The sequence below is a fragment of the Centruroides sculpturatus genome, unplaced genomic scaffold (genome assembly GCF_000671375.1).
Source record: "Centruroides sculpturatus isolate CEXI.00-Female unplaced genomic scaffold, Cexi_2.0 scaffold390, whole genome shotgun sequence".
Taxonomy (NCBI): Eukaryota; Metazoa; Arthropoda; class Arachnida; order Scorpiones; family Buthidae; genus Centruroides; species Centruroides sculpturatus.
This window is the reverse complement of record NW_019384599.1, coordinates 14,512-36,788: the sequence shown is the minus strand read 5'-3', so window position 1 is coordinate 36,788 and position 22,277 is coordinate 14,512. Positions and strand designations below refer to the sequence as shown.

General features: G+C 27.7%; 1 protein-coding gene across 1 annotated transcript in view; it reads left to right on the top strand.

The window, feature by feature from the left end:
* LOC111624955 (protein cramped-like) overlaps positions 1-21,975 on the top strand; it is a 34,254-nt gene extending 12,279 nt beyond the window's left edge. Inside the window, exons 6-9 of the mRNA XM_023367951.1 lie at positions 18,664-18,749; positions 20,503-20,699; positions 20,772-21,623; positions 21,747-21,975. Coding sequence (XP_023223719.1) covers positions 18,664-18,749; positions 20,503-20,699; positions 20,772-21,623; positions 21,747-21,848 — 1,237 coding nt within the window. The 3' untranslated portion in view covers positions 21,849-21,975. The remainder of the gene's footprint in view (positions 1-18,663; positions 18,750-20,502; positions 20,700-20,771; positions 21,624-21,746) is intronic.
* Positions 21,976-22,277: the final 302 nt, after the last annotated feature.

The window sequence follows — 22,277 nt, the reverse complement described above, 5'->3', positions numbered from 1 at the left end:
AATAATTTTGTAATTAAATCATGATATGGATTATATTAACCTATGAAAATTTATTTATTTATTAAAATATTTATTATTTGTGAGTAATAATTAATAATATTTAATTAACATTTATTTTTATTATTTTGCAAATTAACATAATAAATATTGTATCCACTTGTTTAATAATTAGAAAAGTTTGAAAATCATTTTTAAAAGTATATTATATAGGCAAAAAATGTATATATTAATATATAATTGTAAATAGACAAAAGTATTATATGCAAAGTTTATAATTATGTAATATAAACGAGTAAACCTTTAAATTATTCATGAATCATATCATATAATCTTTTTATAATTAAGTTATTCAGGACAGTATTTTGATAAATATTTATATTTAGAATATCCATTTATATATTGAATTCAATAAGAAAGAGGGCTTTAGGAATTGTAACTATTCTGAAAATTTTATCTTTAATATAGAAAATAGTTATTATTATTATTAAAATATATGTATTTTAAGAATATATAGACATATTCTTATATATATTTTCTGGCCATGTCACTGACTATTTTTATTTTCAATCCAATAATTGAATAAAAATTAATGAAACAGTTTTTATTGGATTCAAAATTTTTTTTCTCTTTAATATTTAATTTGAAAGTTAATTGTACATTATCATTGAAGAAATAATTTCATTTGAGCATTAAAAACATTTTCTATGAAATATAATTAGTTTAATAGTTTCATCTTAAAGTCAAGACTTCGTTCTTGAATTAATGTCATAAATTTGCTCCTTTGGTTAAAATTTTTGTGATATTTTACTTGAGGTTTAATAAGATTTTTATTAATTTTTGATTTTTAAGCATTTCTATATTACTGAATTTAAATATAATTACCCTAAACAAAGTTATCTAATTTTATTTTGTAATTTCATTAAATAATAGTGTAATGTGGTAATTGTTATGTCTTGGTATTTTATTCTGCTCGAACATTTATTTAAATGTTGATATTACAACACAGAAAATTTTATGTAATGGATATATTTATAACTAATATTGTATATACAAAGAATTATTATGAATTGCATAGATATGGAGTGTATTAGATTAGATGTTTGTCACTCCATATCAAGAATGCAAGCATCTAATCAGATTGTTAGTAACATTGAAAGCATTATAGATTTTCTGAATTAGCATCTAATGGATATGATTTTTTTTGAGGAGAAAAATTTTATTATAGAATGATTATTATTAAATTTCTATTCTTTCACAGGCCATTTATTATGCAAGGTATTACAAAAAGTATAAATACAGAATTGTTTATTTAATCTAAATGGAAAAATTGAAACTTATAATTATTTTATTTTTTGTTACTAACTTACATCATTATTTTGGATCACATTTTATCTTGAAATTAATTTCAAATAAAATCTATTACAGAAGTTGCATTAAATATTAATACTTACCAATATTAAAAATGTTAATTATTAATTAAGGGCTTAATTATTAGGCTGCAATTTGAAAAAAATTGTAGACATATAAATAAATTTCCACTGTCATTTGTCTGTTTGGTTGTCTGTCCTTTCTTAATCTCAAGAACAGTGTTAGATAGATGAAAGTCAAGAGCAGATATGGAAAACTTAGAGGCAAGAGGCCTCGATTAACTGTATATGAACTTTCACTTTGGGCTGGAAGTCACATTATTTCAGTTAAAATATTTTCTCCTGAACGGAGTTAGATACATAACCAGCATGACTTCATTTTTAACAGGAAAAGTATCATTTACAGGGGCAAGGCACTACTAAAGTTGAGCATTTGGACAAAAAATTGCAGCTTGGCATACAACATCACAATGAATAGTCACTTATTTTCTGTTCATACTCTATTCATACTCATACTCAGAGATTGGAATTTAAATAGAAAATATTACAAACATTTTTTAAATATCTGATAGAATGATAAAATATTAAAGAACAGTTTTAATTTTGAAATAATATTTTTATTCATATTTAATACTTAAAGAAAATGATTCATTCACTTAATCTTCAGAAATTTATTTTGAAATTTACCCATCTAAACTGGTTGATGGAAAAGTACCGCAAGTTCTCACTTAACATTGTCAATAGGCTCTTAGAAACTGTGATGTTAAGATGTATAACAAAATCAATTTTACCATAAATTGAATGATGCAAACAAAATATTATTCAGATAATATTATTCTAATTGGATTGTGTTTGCAACCTCCAGCATTTATTTTTCATCTCAATCAATTTTACTATTTATAAAAAAAATAGATAACAGTAATTGTAAATGATTACAAATATACATATATCTTTACTCAATAATGTTATAACAAAATAACATTAAGTGAGGATTTGCTGTATTTAAATATTTTCAGTAATGTCAAAATGTTCATCAAGAATATTTTTGTAAATTATTATTTGTGATGTTTTGGAGATGTATTTTTATTTCAGATTTTATCATATTCTGTTCAAACAGTACAAAAATACAGGATATTTCCCTCAAATTTCTCTAGCTTTGTGGATTAATTTTGGGAAAATAAATGTAAGTACAGTAGTTTAAATAATTAGTACATTTCCACATATTTTCTTGATTTAGTCAGCTTGTTAGAAATAACACTGTTAGTGGCATCTGCAATATATATATATATATATAAGGCTGTAATATCTGGAAGTTTTGTAGCATACACCCAATCCTTGATCTGCCCACAAAGAAAAAATTGAGAGATGATGTCAGGTGATTGGGCAGACCAAGAAATGGAGCCCCAATGAACTAAACTGTATGTAATGAACTAAACAGTGGAGGTCCAGATTACCAGTTTGCAGTAACATTGACCCTTTAAAATGTATGTACAGTACATAAAACGTGGAGTATTCACCAACACATTTTAAAATCAGGAATGTTTGAGGGAAACATCCTATATTTTAATCTACATAAGCGGAAGAAATTATGGATATCATTAAACACTTTTTTCAATTGATGACAATTTGAATATTTTATAAAAAAAATTATTAATAAAATTTGTATATTGATAACATTAGTTACATTTATAAAAATGTCAATTGTATTAGATTTTTAAATTAACATATTATAGGAAGTTGTGTTGTTTAATACAGTAGAATCTCATTTTAACAGATGGCAAAACAACAAAAATTTTGGAATAATGGATTTTTTCAAGGTCCTGGATCAAAATTTTCCCTCTTTTTGGTGGAACTGTAACTTGGAATATTGGATTTTTTTCTAGCCAAATTATTGTAAACATTACATTTTTTCAATGTTTAATTAATATTTGAATGTTTCAGGTATTGAATTAAAAAATACATTGCATGCAAAACAAATGATTATGTGCAAAATATGTGCATAATCATCATAATTCACACTGCTAACTTTGCAGCCACATGTCAGCATCCTCCTATAGCAAACTGAGTAGTGTTGGGAAGCTATTTCTGGTTGTACTCAATGGGCAGAAAAGCAATGTCAAAATAAACCATAATGGATGAGTTTTTTTTTTTTAAGAAATCACGAACTCAAGTGAAATGCTAATGAGCATATGTACTGTACTTTTCCTTTTTTTTAGGCTACACAGTTTCCATTGACTTTGTTGTACACACGTATAGCATAATATATTCACTTGTAACATATGTGTTTCTATAGAGTAAAGGATAGAGATGTCAAGAGACTGAATAATTTCAAGTACAGGTATTTCTTATGTGTAGGGATTATTGTTAATGACAATTTTCTTGGGTGTGCAGGAAATCTGTTGTTCTCAATATAACAGATTCTCAGAACAACAGATGATTTTTTGGTGGTCCGATTGATCTATTAAAATGAGATTCTACTGTAAGTAGTTATATACAGTGAAACAGTAAAATTAAATTTATTAAATATGTTAAAAAATAATTCATCAGAGTAGTTTAAATATATTAATTAAATTTATTACTTTATTATTTGAAAGTTTAGGAGTAAATTAGTGATCAAAATTTAAAATGATTTAAACATTTTGCAAAATGAAAAGTTTTAAGTAATAATTTTCTTATGTAACAAATACGATGATTCCAAATTTTGTAGTTGGGGCTCCAATCTAATTAATAAGTTTTTGTAGTTGGGGCTCCAATCTTTGGAGCCCCAACTACAAAAACTTATTAATTAGATGTGACTGGTCCTTTATTCTAGATATTCATTCATTTACTTTTGTAACTTGAAATTTTAAGTTTAATTTATTTTTTATGTTTAAAATGCAATATCTAAAACAAAGTTGTTTTAGCTTTATTTCATACTTAATTTAATAAGAAAAAATTGTGATAATGCAATAGTAATGACTTGTCTTTTCATTATTTATGTGAAAACATTTGTGTTTATATTGCTGTCATTATGATCATCATACTAATCATGTTTTGTTGTTACAGTAATACTAGTTATAATAGTAGAGTACTTTTCTTAGTAGATTCCATTAAATATGTAATATCTAATTGAAAGAACTATATATATAGTTTTTATAATATGTACACATGTGTATTGTTATGTTAATGAGTACCTGTGTATGTATATTCTGGCAGTAACATGATAAATTAAAAGTGATGAATGCTAAATTATGCTAAGCTCTAAACTAGTTTTATGTTATATTTTTTTTATTAACATATTATTAAAAACAGATAAATAAAATAAAAGTATTTTATCTAATTTATAACTTGGCTGTTACATGGGGCAGTCATAATTAAAGTTTCCCTAATTAGAGCACACTCTAGCTGTAACTAATAAGTGGATTGACACCAAAATTTGTATACACATTATGCAGAGGATACAGAAAAGGATTTTTCAAAAAAAATTTACAGGAAAATATTCAAAACAAAACAATGAAAACACAATGAAAATGCATTTATTCATTTTACAGGGGATGTGCTTTCTGTGGAGGCTGTTTAGAGGCTCTCCATTAATTACATCCTCATTTTTCTTGGAATTGTTACTCCCCCCCATTGTTCCAGCTTGTTCAAGTTTCTATAACTTCTTCCTACTTTGGACGTCCAACAAAACTCAATCTCCTGAAAACCTTTATGCATTTTATTATTCATAAAGTGATAAACTATATAAAATTTAATGAAATAAAACAGACATCCATTGAAGTTCAATTCCCCCTTGTCTGACTTGTCGTAACCCCTCCCTCCATTCCAGTGTGGACGTCATTTATGGACAGTCTCTTACTGATGTAAGGAATGTTGCTCAATGTGTTCCATATTGTTCAAGTGTAAAATTTGAAGGCAATGAACAGCTGACTACAACTGCTCTCCAGTGATGTTTTGCACATGGTGTGTGATACAATCCTTTGTCTGTCAAGTTGCAACATTCCATTATAAATCTCATTTCATATCATGTGTGCCAAAATGCTCTCTATTTGATGTTGTCAAAATATATGATTCACTCTTATCTCTTTTGACTATTGCTAAAGATAAAATAGACAATTTTTAACAATACAGTAGTTATAAGTTACTGACATTTTGTATATTGTTGTTGTTTACTGCTATGTAGCAATAATTAATTGAGTAAATGGCTTTTGTAAACAAATGTCATAATTGCAATGTAACATAGTGCATTTAAAGGCTTTAATGACTTAATGCGTAATGCTGATTAAAGTATAGATTCTGATAAGATTTAGAACCTAGTCTTCTTAGTTTTAAAGAAAGTCATCTGGTAAAGCTGCTATATCTTTAGAGTAATATTTACAAAAAAGATCAAAGTTTAAACATGCATCTTTTGTCTTGTAAGTAGTAGGTTTGCAGGTTACATTTTTAAAACAATGAGACTTTTTAGACGTTCTAATTACTATCAGTGGCAATGTGTGAGTTCAGCTGGTAAACGCCAGTAGTATTCAAGCACATGCTAATGTGATTAACTCTTTGCTAACTGTAAAGCCAAGAGCTGCAGATTTCTATCTTGGGATTTTGCAGGAAAATGAGGATAAATGACTGTACTTTCCAGTTTATCATCATTTCATCTGCATTGTAAACATTACCATTGGAATATAACTTATCTCTTACTTTCTTCAAGTTTCATGAACCTTTCCTCAAATTTGTAGACAGCAGTATTATCACAGTATAACAACTTGCCTTCAGATGTTAATGTTTTCATATCTGAATTGTGACTTGAAGTTTCTGAGCCAACTATTGCTAGCTTTGAAATCAGAGGACTCTCAAGTCCATTGTTGTCCCAGTCACTTAGAGAGAGATTAGTGCCATTCATGTGGCACTAATCTCTCTTGAAGTACCAATTGCTTTCTGCAGAAGAAAGCAATTGATATTTCTCATTTCTCCCCCTTTGAAGGAATCATAAATTAAGTACACAGTCAATTATCATGTTGTTTGCACATTAAACATCATGATAATTTATATAGCTGCCACTATATAGAAGGGATCTGGAATCCAAAATATTTCTTCCTAAGTTTTTAAATTTCATCACATTTTAGAATAAGATGAAAAGTGAATTATCTTTTATATGAAAAATATTAAAGCTAGACAATTGCTGGATTAGATTGGGCTATATTACTGCTACTGTTACAATTAAATGCTAAGTAATTTAGCCTAACATTAGGCACCATATCATATTAAATTATTATAATTAAATTAATATTAATAATTTATTAATAAATTATAATTATCAAATTTAATAAAAGATGGTGCTTAATACTTATTTATAGTAAATAATTGTAGTTGGCTTGTAAATGTTACAGGTCCTTGAAGGATGAAAGTTTAGTGGAAGCTTTTAATATTGTTTTCATTTGTATTATAACATATTATACTTAGTTATGCTGAATATCTAAAAGTTAGATGATTGATTTGTGTTCTGTAATCTGTGATTTATTTATTTTATTTACCAGTTTTACATATAAATTCTTCTGTAGTACTTCCAATTACTAAATGTACATATTTACTATGTATGTATATTAACTACAGTGTGTCCAGAAAGTTACTATGCAGTGAGAAATTTGTAAGGCCATTAAGATTATGCATACAGTTTTGCATATAAGCAATACTGTACATATAACTGGTCAGATGGGCAATTTACAGGATCCTACGCAATATTGTACTTACAACTTTAATCATTATATATTTCTCTCACTGCCCAGAGATGTTAAAAAAACTTTTCAGATATCCTGTAATAGAAGTTTTAATTGTGCTTCATAGTATGGTAGAAATTTGATTGTCTTTAGTGTGGCTTAATTTTAATATCTATGCTTCTTCACAAGCAATCTCACAACAGTTTTTTCTGGATATTTTTAAAATTAAAAATTATATTTTTGAATTTTAATTAATAAAATTCTGGTAAAAAAAATGACTTATTTATTTTTTAGAGCAAATTTTGCTTATTAAAATGCTAGTAAAAGATTAACCAATGAAAAAATCTGATAATTTAGGTTTATTATAGCAGAGTTTAACTGTTTTTCATATATTGCATGCCTGAATAAGCTGCTTTTACTTCTTAATGATGCTGAATATATATTTGACATTAGCAATCTTAGAAACATTTATTTATTATAAAATTTACTTTGTTTCACTTTCAGATTTATCATCATAGATCTTTGAATAAAACAACAAAAAATTTAATAATTAAATAAATAAATTATACAATGATTGAAGGCATTAAAATGAAAAATTAGTAATATATCCTAATATTAATTTTATTTTAATAATGCAATTTTTTTTATATAGAAATAATAATCATATTTTAATAATAATCTCTGTATGTATTATACTGTATTAAGAAATAATGAATGAAACTTGTTTTATCACAACATTTAAAGATGGCTCCATACATTCGGTATTTGCCAAATGTCAAGCAAACATTTGGCCAATATCAAGTAGTGTGGATGATTTACTCATGACTTAGCTTGACAAATATTTGGTGTTTTCTGTTTTCACTTCTTGTTGGTATATAGTGCCAAATTGAAGGGAGCAAATCTCAGACAAACATTTGTAATTCCCACAATGAACTGATACTTGGAAAATAATCATGTATGTGCTCACCACATGACAAACACTTGGCGAAACTATGGAAAATGCTTGGCGAATACCAAGTATGCGGAGCCATCTTAATAAATAAACATGCATTACATAACCTTTAATATTTACTATGATCTTTAGGAATAGAAACTTTAAACTTTTTTAGTAAAAATAAAGATTTAAATTTGAACTAAAATTTAATGTTTTTATCTGTGAAGATGAGTTGTGAAATTCCAGTGTGCTAGGGTTACAAAGCATATATTTATTTGTTTATTAGACATTATAATAAAGCAGAAATTCTGTTTTTTAGTTAGATATTATTCTATTATTTTTTATAGACTTGTATTTATGTTAATTACAAATCAGAATTATTTTTTTTTAAATTTTATTTTGACACTTTCAAATTATAATCAAACATTAACAAAAAAAGTAGCAAAATTAAAAAAAGTTTTTTTTTTACTAATGCATGAAATAACATTTTGTTTGTAATTATGAATTTAATAAAAAACTTCTATAATAATAATTTATAGTAGCATTTCAACCATTTTCTCATTGCAAATCAGTAAAATTATGAATAATTGTGTGACTATGAATTATGTTTATCTATCTACTCCACTTAGTAGCATGTTAATGCCCATGGTTACTGGATGCTGCCACATAGAACATATTCTTAGGCTATTATATTAATAACTGGATAGGATCATAAATTTAAAAATAAAAAATATACATTAAATTTTCTACAAAAGGCCTAAATTTATAGCATTTATATTAATTAGAGATGCTATTTATGAATAGCATCTCTAATTATGATGCTATTTATGAATAGCATCTCTTTTAAATTTAAAAATTATAATTAAATTAATATTTAATAATACTTAATCTGGCAGTCATTGGCTTATTACTGAAATATTGGTTTCAGGATGTTTTTATATCTCTAGTTTTCTTTTAGCTTACAAAATGTGGATTTTTTTCCATTACAATCTTCTTTCTAAAATACAGTCAACCCCCCCTATAACACTGTTGATTATTCCATTTTATATGAATTCCATGTTGTACGAGTCACTTAGATTTTACAAATATGTGTGCTGGGCTGTGAACAGCTCACGTATTTTAAAATCTAAGTGACTCGTACAACATGGAATTCATATAAAACGAAATAATCAACAGTGTTATAGGAGGGTTGACTTTAACATCAATCTTACTATAAATTAGATTAAACAAATTGAAGTTTTGTTATAAAGATAAAATAATAATACTTTATTCTGATGTTTGTTTTCTCTTTAACAAAAGATAATTCACTTTTTCACCTAGAATGAAAACATGAATAAATTTGAGGAATTCTGGAAAAGATATTTTGAGTCCACAATTCTACCTGATAATGTTATAAAAATCCATATTTAGCAATATAAATTTTGTTAAAGTAATTTTCAACAGCACGAATTGATGTACACTTTCAGAAAGTATACTGGCAGTTTATGGTAACACACACTAAAAGCGGTGGTGGAGTTGATCAGTATGAAGACGACTTGAATAGGGTTTCTTTCCCGGGATCCCGTTTTCCCGGGATTCTCGCCGTTTATTCCCTTTGAGAAAAATCCCGGGAAATCTCGCATTTCAATAATAATTTACCATGTCGGGTTTTCTTTCTATTATTTATTATATGAAAAGTTGCATCTTGAAGACTCACCTAAGAGAGAAATTTTGAGGTTTTTTGCTGCATATTATTACCTATCTTTTACAAGTCTTTACTTGTTAGTTCATGTAATATCTATGTATTGTGTTTGCGCATCATTGAACAGCGGAGACTTGCTGAAAGTAAATATCACTCATTGCACTTTAGTTTATTTTTTATTTCATCTTTAGAAGTAAAATAGTATTTTTTTTTCGTAATCATTAAAACTCCCAATGAAACGCTTTATTTTACTTTCATCTTATAATGTAGAAGAACATAAATTAATTGAGCCTAACGTGTCCGTATGGGTGAGATTGGCCCAAAAATTTAGTTACTTACTAGAAAATAAATTAAATTATTCAAATTTATGATATTCCTGTATGATCTTTTTTATTCATATAAAATTCTATTTTACTATCTCATCCCGGAATTTCCCGGCATCCCGGAAAAAGAAATGATTTTTCCCGTAATCCTGCTGGAGGCAAATTTCCCGGGAAATGAGAAACCCTAGACTTGAATTTGTTCATAGAGGATTGTAGTTTATAGATGAATACAATCTCTAATTCACAACTAGTTGAGCATACCAGTTTTTCATGACATGCTAATTCACAATTTTTGAAGATATTTTTTCGTGTGCTATTTGAGACAGCACACGAATAAATAACACAACAAAATATTTTCAAAAATATTAATGAAGTTTATCTTTCACCTTTTGTTGTTAAAACAAAATATGAAAACTGTGAATGAAGTTGCAATGATTGTATAATGCAACAAGCCATTATATTTTAACTGCTTTCATGATGATATACTACCCATATTATTGTGAAACAAGCATTGTAATATTTATTGCATCTACATATATAATTTTTTTTTTAAACTTTCCATACTGACCATGTGACATTCTGTTATTGACATTCTGCTTTCTCATAGAAAGTAGTCTGTCATGCTTGTCAAGGGAATTTCTCTAGTAATAAATAATAACTGAGATATAAATGAAAGTACAAAGCATATTTTTGTTTATAAACAAAAAGATTTATTTCTATAATTAATAATTATAAAATTTCAAACTTATATTTAATTACACTATTCTATGATATGATTGTCACACATACAGGAATTAACAGGAGTATTGCTTTATTATATTAGTATGGGTCCATTATTTATATTTGAAAAGTAAAATGGTAATGATGTATTTGATATGAAATTTTTGTTTGGGTTAAAAAGCATTATGTTAGACCTAGACATAAGAGACTTAGTTTTAATTAATTATAATTAAAACTAAGTTTATATTCTTTTGTAATGTCTAAGTTGATTAAACAAATAGATATCGATTCTTTATTAGTGAAGCATTTATTATGAATTTAATGAAGCTCTTAAATTTATATATTAATCTTAAAATAAATGGATTTGTTAAAGATTTAAAGGTTGTGATTGTAAAGTAATTAATTGACTGATTTATTAATAAACTAGCAGGTAGGCCCGGCGTTGCTCGGGCAAAGGTAACAATAGCAGAGATTAAGATCATTACGTTACAGTCAACCTTACCCATTTTCACAGAATGCAAGAATTGGGTTCCCCATTTCCAGACTAATTAGAGAATTTTTAGATGGGTCTAAAAATATCTTCGATTTCCTGCAAAAATGAAAAAAACTGCACTTTCTCTCAAAACGTCACTTTCTCTTAACACTTCCATTGTTATGTAACACTTCCATTGTTGACACGTCCATTGTTGACACTCCCATTATTACTTAACACTTCTGTTGTTGATGGAAGTGTTAAGCTTAATCCTGTCCCTCTCCCCGGGGGGGAATTTTGAAAAATCCTTTCTTAGTGTGCGTTTTCGTGATGTACCCTAACTGTGTACCAAATTTCAGCTTTCAACTCCTAACCGTTTGGACTCTGCACTTATTATTATTATTATCAACCCATCTCAATTATATATATAGATAAGCTGTAAATTTTGCTACATTAGAGTGTTGTTTATCCGAATCAATTAGGGACTGGGGTTGTTTGGATAACTTATTTTTCAGATAATCGATTATGTATGAAAAAATATATTAATCTATTTATATTGAAATTTTTCTCTGTTGCGTGTTGCTTCGCGTTGAATTTTCGTTGATGCTAAGCCTAACATAAATTTTTAAAAATAATAATCGTGGCTATTGTACTGGTAAAAATTATTTCTTTATTTTGCACAAACAAAATAAATATATTGAAAAATATAAAAACAAAAAAGAATTATATTTCAGAAGTGAATCTAGTATCAAAAACGTTCTGATTCAGCATGACACAAGTCCCAACACACAGTCCTCAGAAAAACACCTCATAAAATAAACAAAATTCTTTCTTTTTCTTGGGTTTATCTGGAGATGTCAGCTGCTTGGGCTATATTTTCTGACGAGCTGAAGCAAAACACACCACTCACAATGCAAGTTCCTAGAATATATTGCAATAGCTCATGATGGAGAAAAAAAGCCTCGTTCAAATACTGGCATGTCCTTAATAAGTACCTTCTTGATGCATATGAATCGGAATGTTTTTGATATTAGATTAACTTCTGAAATATAATTTTTTTTTTGTTTTTATATTTTTCAACATGTTTATTTTCTTTGTGAAGAATAAAGAAATAATTTTTAATGATACAATATGGTCATGCCAGTGATGCCAGCTAAAACACGCACACCAACAAAAATAATATTGGAGTAGCCCAAGACATAACCAAATATTGCAGTGCCACAGCACTAGCAGAAATTTAAATTTGCTGACAGGAATGCTTTCGGTTAACTGATGTTTCAGTTGATCGGCTTTCGGATAAATGACACTCTACTGTATCTGAATTGTGTTATTCAGGAACACATTGAGACAAAAGCAAAATTGTACCCACCAGTGGCTGAGTGGATAAAGCCACCAAAATCTAGTAGTTGGTCATGGATTTGCACCTGACCACTGAGCTGGCCACATAGAGTTTTCTCAGTTTACTTTCACATGTGTAAAAACTGAATAGGGGCCAGAATTCCATAGAAGGTCTTCTTGGGAGATGTTTCCTTGGCAGATCACTCATGTGTTGCGTTGCTTTTTTCCATTAATCCAATCCAATTCAAAAGCAAAATTAAGTTTTTCAGTATGTTATTGCAAAATGTGAATTTAGTTTGAATCAGGGATCTAAATACAATTTTTTCTATGGATCTTGGAGTTTTGCTATAGATAGATGCAATTTATATACGGATCATTTCATTAGTCTTTTCTAAGAGCTGCATGTTACTCGAATATCTCTAGAGTTTATAAGTAGATTATATGACTGGCAACCTGAGATTGTTTTTGATTCTATCAAATTCATATAACCTGTATCCTTCACATATTAATATAGATGTGTCCTTGGTACTGTGCATCACAACTGCCTGGCCAAGATTCATGAATGTACTAAGGTAAGGTTTAAACCTGAAATAATACTATTTGTTTATTAAGAGATTTGTTTTTTTGCTTGCTTTGATTTTTTTATCATTCACAATTCACAGTCAAAAGGCACGTTGATAATCTGTAAATTTATTTTAGGAAAGTATTTTGGGCTTATAACTAACCTTTTGCTTGAGCTATTTGATACAAGTAACAGCATTCAGAAATTATATGTAAGTTTTGTATTATATATAGTGAAAATTTGATTAACCAAACTTGATAGGATCAGGAGTCTTTTGGATAAAACAAAGTGTCATAAAATCTAGAAACTCATTTGCTTTTGTGTTTTGGGTACATCAAGCACTGTACATTTGAAGTTTCATGAACTGTAAATACTGTAATGCAGTTACTGTATTTGAAGGTAAATTAATTTAATCATATATAGAACTATAGTAGTTTTGTGGAGCTGTAATCTACAGATGATTCAGTAATTTCCAGTTACGTGGAGAGTTTGGTCTCTGTGTATTATATATACTCTAGGGTATCTACAATGCTACATCATCTATTTTTATTTTCAAAATTGTTTTGGATAATTAAGTTACTGTTGTATATTAATTGAGTTGTATTGAGGAGTTCTATGGAATAAAGTTACCTAAGTGCACTTAGATACCTTTATCGGTTAAATGTTTTATTATGCATACTAAATAGCATTTACGGACATGGATGTTCTTTCTATAATATATATTAATACTTTATTCAAGCATATTTAACATTTACATTTTGCTTACTTCATAACAAACACATGGAAAAAGAATAGTTATTTGAGAATTCCTGAAGGCATCAAAATTTAACTTAGTTATGTTAATTCACAGAACTCCTTAATTTATACGTATATTATGTATATATATAAATTAAACATGTAAGTTTTGCAAATGTTTGTGACTGAAAATAATTTGCATTACTGAAAATTATCCTGAAAATAATTGTATTATTTTCAGGATAATAGGCAAAAAGTTGTCTCTTTATGGTATTTGTCTTAATATGTGGATAATAACACATGACATACAAATTTCTTAAGATAATGTTTATTAAAAAGCTTAGAAGTTTGCTCGATTCTTTTTTTGCATTCTTTAAATCAGTGTTTCTCAACCTTTTACTCATCATACACTGGTAAAATTATAGGCAATCGTATGTGGACCAGTAATTATATATGACGATGAATTATGCTTAAATATGTTTATCTAGAGTTGCTGTACATAACAAGTATGTACAGTTACTTAAGGTTATTATATAAATGTCACTCATAATCAACTGTGTCAGCATCAATATGGTCAAATATTTTTCTCTAAACTGGTGAAATTTTTAATGGACCAGAAGTTGAGAAATACTGCTTTAAATAATTCAAAATATTTTTTGCAGAAATCTGTTAGTTCTTTATTACCAGTAATATCTTCACTAATTATAAACTTTTAATGGCCCTATTAATGCTTGGATTAATTAGAAATGAGATACTTTAACACTAAAGAAGTCACTGGTTTCTGTACAGTATTAAGTATTTTATTTTGATTCATTTTGATTATTTTAAGATAGTTTAATTGCTGTATTTATTTTGTAAGAAATGAATATATTAAGAAGGACAATACATATTTTTACTGATAATTTCATAGTATTAATTGGCACCATAAAATCTATTCATTTTATTTTGACATGCCAAAGTGCTGAGCCAAAGTATGCATTGGCAATGCACCAAACTATCATGTTCTACTTCCACTACATTCTACTTTAACAGAAATATCTGCTTTTCTATGTCAAATCCATCATTAGAAGAGAAGAGTGTAATGACATTTGACATTGGTATTATTAAAGGACTACTAGATCTACATTAAAAAAGTACCAGTTTTTAACCTCATTCCTAGAAATAGATCTGGATGCTTTTGCATTCAGAAAAAAAAGAAAATTTTATTTTATTTTTTTATGTCTCTTTAATTTATGTTCCGTTTATCAGAGAAATTCAGTTTGTGAAGATATTTTTAGAAATATTATGTTAACAGGATGGCTGTGCCCCTCAGATCAGGTTTGACACCACCTGTGACTTTTTGCTTACAGGAACCTTCAAACTGCATGAGTGGCCATGTATGTAGAACTTTTATGAAGTAAGGGTGTGACTATGCAGACGTGAACAAGTGAATTTTCCAAGTGAGCGAGAATATGTGGTGAGGAGAGGCGAGATGCAATAAATATCAAACCCTGTCAGATATTTGCGAGAACCAGAAATTTGCTCACGTCAGTGAGATATCTTGCTTCTCGCTTGTGCATGTTTTCCTTTGCAAGAACTATATCGCTCGCAACCTTTTACTCACTACTAAATTTGAGTCAGCATAGTCACACTCTAAGGGATGAAGGGAGAGATGGGGAGGCCCAGAAATACAACACTCAACTACTGAATTAATAATAAAACAAATGACATTTAATTTTACTAAGCCAGAGATATATGCATCGTAAATATGACATCATAAGATTTATCTATAGGGGTTACTAGTCTATAATCTATTCGTGTTTCACTTCTGTGGGGGAGAGAGTTTAATGTAAATCTCATGGGTCAAATTAAATTTCTGGATCCTTTGAGGTTTAGTGATCACTGGCTGACTTGGGCATCCTAGAAAGAGGGAGGAAAGTCTTTTACTTCTACTGATGACTCTGTAATAATCCATAATATTAATGGTGACGATCAGTTCAAGTTTATTATCCTTTAATTTGGGCAGTGGCTGGATTGATAGGAACTGGGTGGCTGACAGGACTAGACAGAGGGATGACCGCCGAACTGGACGTTGACAACCTTCCTGACCTTTTTTGTTGGTCTTTTTATACATTTTTGACTGTTTCCTGTGTCAAGGTATCTCCAAATAAGGCAATATCAGATGAAATGTCCTTGTCCAATCCATCTCTTCCTTGGGTGAGTAGTTTTGTGGAGCTGTAATCAACTGACTTCCCAGAAGAGAAGTCAGTTGAGGGGAAGTGTTATCTTCAGCCAAATCTTATTTTCTCATTGCTTTTTAACAAATTTTTGTGCTTTATTTTAACAAATTTATAATTATTACTATTTAAATTTAACAATCTGTAGCTCAGGATCTCACAATTGCTTTTTATTGTTTGGAAGATAACCTCCTTTTTCTGTATTCTAAATTTGATTCTATGTAAAAATTTGACTTAAGCCAGAATATTTAACTTATTTAAATTTGTTATTTTATCTTTTAATTTTAAGTTTGCATTTAAACAATTAACAGTTTTTTTTTAATTGAAATGATTTATTGTAATTAAAGTTAATTTTATTAGTTAAAAATGGCAATTATTTGATGTATTTTTACTGTATGTTAGATTGAAAATTGCCAAAAAATCTGTGTAGATATATTATGAAATATTTTTTATATGGTCTGAATTAAACACCATATAGTTATGATTAAAATTATATAAGAGCATATTTTATATTTATATGTGATATGAAAAATAAAACTTTATACTATATTGAAGTCTATATTATTTTTAATCAAAACCTGCTGAGTTAGAGATAATAAAATAGAAACTTTCGTAGAAAATGTTTTAGAATAGATCATCGATAATTAACATATAAAGCATAATAAATTAAATACTGAGTCTTCCAAGATGAAATCTACCATTTTAAATTACTGTAATTATGTTAATTATTATCCGAGAAGTATGCAGTGTACACTGATTGAGAGTAACTGTCCGAGTTTCATCTCCTATCTGCATTTAAATGTTTTGTCGTCTACTGTTTTTAAGAAGTACCATAAATAAAAATGGCAACTGTGCAACAGAGAAGGTGTTTTGCAGTTTACAAAGTTGGAATCATTTGTCATCGTACAAGATAAGTAATTTGTAGGAACTCAGAATACAGCTGTGGAGCTTTGTGAGCTGTAGAATTGTGGCTGCTGTGGGAGAGTGACAACAGATATGCCATTGCAAGAGTAGGAAGAATTTGAGTATCAGTCGGATATGTATCATGTGACATGGATGCACATGCTGAGAAATTGTATTGGGCAAATGTGAAATTAAACACTGGACAGTTCTCCAGTGTTTAATGTATAATGTTAGTTACAACTTTCTTTGATAATAATTGACATAATATTTTATGTACACAACATATTGGAGTTACACAAGTGTTCTCAAGTGTATAATGATCCTGTATATATAATAATATAATTTTTTCTGGGATGTTAATATTATAAACATTTTAGATTGTTATTATTCATAAATGTTTAATATTTTATTTGTTAATTATTAGATTTTGAATGTTGTTTGTGACTGATTTTAAATTTTATATTCTCAAATGTAGAATTTTATTATATTCTCAAACACCTTATTGTGCTGAGAAAATGTTTGTTCTTATTATATGTTTAGTACCTGAAGATGACTGACAAAGGCAGTCAAAAATGTTTGTTTTTAAATAAGTTATGCTAGTATGAAGGCTTATCTCAACTAAATACTTGCAATACTATGATTAGAATATTGTAATACAGGTATTCATTTCATTTTTTAAAATCAAGATTAACAGATATGTCTATAAATTAAGAAGTAAATAATTTTCAATGACATTATAGATTAATATTTTATTTATAATATTATGGAACAGATTACTGATGTTAACAGGGGATGCCCATACTCAAAAAGTTCAATTGTTTTCCTTGAATGAATTGAATTTATCTTTCAATTAAACAAATGGAAAATATGTGTCAAATTTATGTATTCTATATTTGTGTTAAAGAAATATGTGATAGGCATGCTAGTACAGGAATACTTAATAATTCATGAGATTTGTTATTTTATGTGAATATCTGCTTATGCAAGTTATCATACATGTGTTCCAAGGCCCCTTTGGAACACATGATGAGGTTCTACTGTTATTAATTTAAATATCAATCGAACAGCCAGACTTTTTTTTTTATCTAGTTACATATTTCTAATTAATTATTAAGTAATATGGCTGAAGGCAGGTGGTTAAGCAGCCATCTTTTGTTAAATTTAATAATTAGGAATAAATAAATTTAATTTAGAATATTCTGGAAGAAAAGATCGTCTCAGAGCAGGACTCTAACTTGCAACTCCTGCTTACTGTGCAGATACGGAATTAGTCCGAAAGCAAAGATTAGACAGAGGTCGGGGTAGCATAACTGTAGATGAACAGTAAGCAGGAGTTGTGGGTTTGAGTCACACTCCAGATAATCTTTTTCCAGTGTATTGTAAATTAAATTAATTTATTTCTGATTTAACACGGTGTGATTATTAAATTTAATGCAATTATGCTATCATTAATTAGCCTAAAGTAGCCTGATAAAAATCTAGCTGTTTATGTATATGTATATTATGTATGTAGTTGAATGTATAAAATGATAATTTATGATAAAATGATTACTTGTTATTAATTAACTAATTGGTTTTTCTATAATATAAAATTCTTATCTTTAAATTATATATTTCTATAATTTAAAGATAAGAATATATATACATAGTATTTATGAATTGTTAAAACAAATAGTGTATGATGAAATAATCTTGAATTTATTTATATATATATATATTTTTTAGAGTTACTTTTATCAAATACAGAGGGAAAAAATTGAGAATCAAAACACCTGTTTGCAGAGCATTAAAAAAGTTAAACAATGTTGAAGGTAATTATTAAAATTGCATTCATTGAAGTAATAGAAAATTCTAGATTAAATTATCTTCTAATTTCCCATTTCTTTCCATTATATTAATTTACTGTATTTTTTCAATTTTAAGGCACTCAATTCTAAGACGATTTTGAAATTAAATTTTAAGATTTTTTTATGGACAGAAAATTTTAAAATAGCCAGTTTTATTAAATTGTTTTAATAACAGAGTAGAGAAACAATACAAATAACCATGGAATAGATAATGTTTGTCAGTTTTATGTCCTTCTACATATAAAATTTACAGAATTACTATAATATTTTCATTGTTGTCTATTGTTTAGCAAAGAAAATACAGTTTATATACAATAATAAATAGGAATATAAAACAAACTTATTTGTTGCATTGCTACTTTACTACTTTGTTGCAAGCATACCTTTTAATGATCTTATTAAATATGTATTAAGAACAAGTAAGGTAACTGGAGGGTGCAGGATATTTTCAGGATCCAAAATTCTTTCCCTGACATAAATTTTACGTATAAAATTTCCCAAAAAAGTTTTGCACACTAGCACAAAATAAAACATTTTATGAATAAATTAATTTTACTGCATTATTGGCTTTATTTTTATTAAATAACTTATATGTTATGTAATATCAAACATCTGTTACATATATTCTGGTTTCATTTAACAATTCATATAATTAAACAGTTGTGAGATTCATTTCTAAACATGTGAATAAAAATATGTTTTTTCCCCGTTATAAAATATTTGTTGAAAAGAGATATTTTATAATATCTAAATCATAAATGTATTTAATATCATTTATAGCATAAATATTATAAACTTCTTAGAAAATTCTGAAAATATCAAAATAACAATGTAGATATGTTAGTAGAATTTATTTTTATATCATCTTAATTTTATTTATAAAATTAACATGCTATATGTAAAGAAAATTCATATACTTGCTATAACCTTTAAATCACCTATCATAGCACTACAGAAGTAATTGGCACCTACATGAAAGTGATCTTGTGCAGTCCATTCAGCATGACTTTAGGTGACAAAATTCAGAAGTAAAGAAAACTAATTCAGAAAACAACAGAGATATACAACAAACTTTTAATTACAGAATGAAACAGCATTGTTTAATTAGAACAAAACAATACCTGTTCAACATGTTCCAAATCCAGAAGTGCATCATGCATGTTAGTTGCATTTACATTGTATCAACTTTGAATTATGTCTGTGTTGGTGCATAAATGATTATTATTTTCTTAGTCTTTTCTGCTCTTTCCTATAAGTGTTTCTGATGAACCAAGTATTGCTTTTTACTAATTAAACAACTTCCTTTCATTTTGTAATTGGACATTTTTACCTATCTCTGTTGCTTTTCTGCCTATCTTTTCTTTGTTTTGAGTTAGTTTTCTTTAGTTCTGTACTTTGCACTAGGTGTACTAAAATCACATTTAATGGATTGTACATTGTCACTTTCCTGTAGGTGCTAATTACTTCTGTGGTGCTATTATAGGTGGTTTAAAAGTTTATAGGGAGTTATCGACTTTTCTAAGAATTATATATATCTTACTTTAATGTAAGAGAATGAATTTTGTATTAATAGACGACAAAATATTGTGTATTTATATTAATATAAATATAGTTTTTAATAGTAAATGACTATAAAATTTAAATTATTATATTTAAGAATAAAATAATTATACAAAATAAATAACAGTTTTCTTATCATGTACCATTTTTTATTCAGATACCAAAGAGCCAGAAATTCAGAAGATGCCAAAAGAAGTTGTTGTAGAGTTTAGGCCTCACAATAATGCAGCTTGGTTGCATGTTCAAAGTTTGGCTCAAAATCCAAGAGTTCGTGCAAAACTCAGTTTACAGAGACATCTGAAAACTGTTTTCGAATATTTACAAAAGAGATGGAAACCGTATAGATTAAGACAGGTATTAGAATTATTTATTTGAAATTTTTATTCTAATACATAAAATAGACTAATTCAGTTTAATTTCTTATAGAAAGAGCAAATTTTGTCAGGCGTTACAAATTCGTCAGTATTGACAAGTACAGAACAGATGCCGTTATTACATATTAGGCCTAGGCAAAATGCCAACATCTCTTTTGTTAAAATTTCACCATCAGATGTGACTACAAGTGGTGATGTTTGTCTTGAAAATTATAAAAAGAATATTGCAGTTGATAATGTAGGAGAAAAAGAATCATTAAAGAAAAATAAAACACCAGGAAGATTAAAAAATAAGTCAGATTTAAAATTAGCATCTTTGCCTGTAAATAAAGAACACATTAAAACGAACAATTCAGATAAAACTGTAAAATTAGATAAATCAAATGAAGAAGAAAAACCTGGTATTTATAATACAAATAATAATGTTCCAGAGAAAAATGCACAAGAAGAAAATCCTGCATTTGAGGCACAACGGTCATTAAATTTGTTGAAGGGAATGTTAAATTCAATGAATGAGAATTCCTCTGTGAAAAACTGTAATGAACAGGTATCTCATAATGAAGATGGCAATAATATTAAGATAAGTGAAGCAATAGATAAAAACTGTAAAAGTATTGAACAAATTTATCTAAATGCTCAAAAAGATGCCAACAATTTGACTCTTGGTCAATTACTTAGTTTGGCTTCATCCAATAAAACAGAGGAGAGTGTAGAAGAAAAGGAAGACAAAATGGCAGCTACGAGTGAAAGCGACATACCTGTAAATAACATCAATCATGTACCAAAGAATCAAAACCATTGTGATGCAAATAATATATTGACTGAAGAAAAGATTGACATGATTCGCAAAGGTTGGACTGAACAAACAATAGGGATGCTAACTGTAGGAGAATTATATTTAATGGTAAGTTATATTTGAAATAATTCTTATTATTTAATTAAATGTTACTTCACATTTCCTTCAAAAATTAAGTTATATTTTTTACCTAAAACATAAGGCAATATGTTATTGTTTCTTTTTAAATAGGGATGCTTAAATTCCTTATTTTTGGAGTTGACAGTATACATTCAACATTCAACATTTTCTGGATCAAACAGCATTAAACCAAATTTCCATCTAATTCATTGAAATATTTGTATTATTCCATGGATTTTTTCCAGTTACTATTCTGAATGGAAACTAAATCTTATACATAATCTACAGGTTGCATTTGTTCATTAAGTTTAAAAGTTTACTTGATTCTAAACTTTTTAAATAATAATTAATATCCTTGAGGCTTTGTTTAAAACAATTTATTTAAACATTTTTTTTTATTTAAAATGGAATTGACCAGTTTGTCAAATTTATTTTTTTATTGGATATATCTTCAATATTAATAAACACTAAAATGTTAAAATGAACATTATTAGATATTAATATCTTCCTTCCAAACTGTTTTATATGTTTTTATATTATATGAAAATGTGTGGAATGTGACATTATATTGTAACTTTAAAGATAAAACTGCTGAATTCAAGAATCAGGAACTTACTACAGTAAACCTGTCTAAAATAGAAC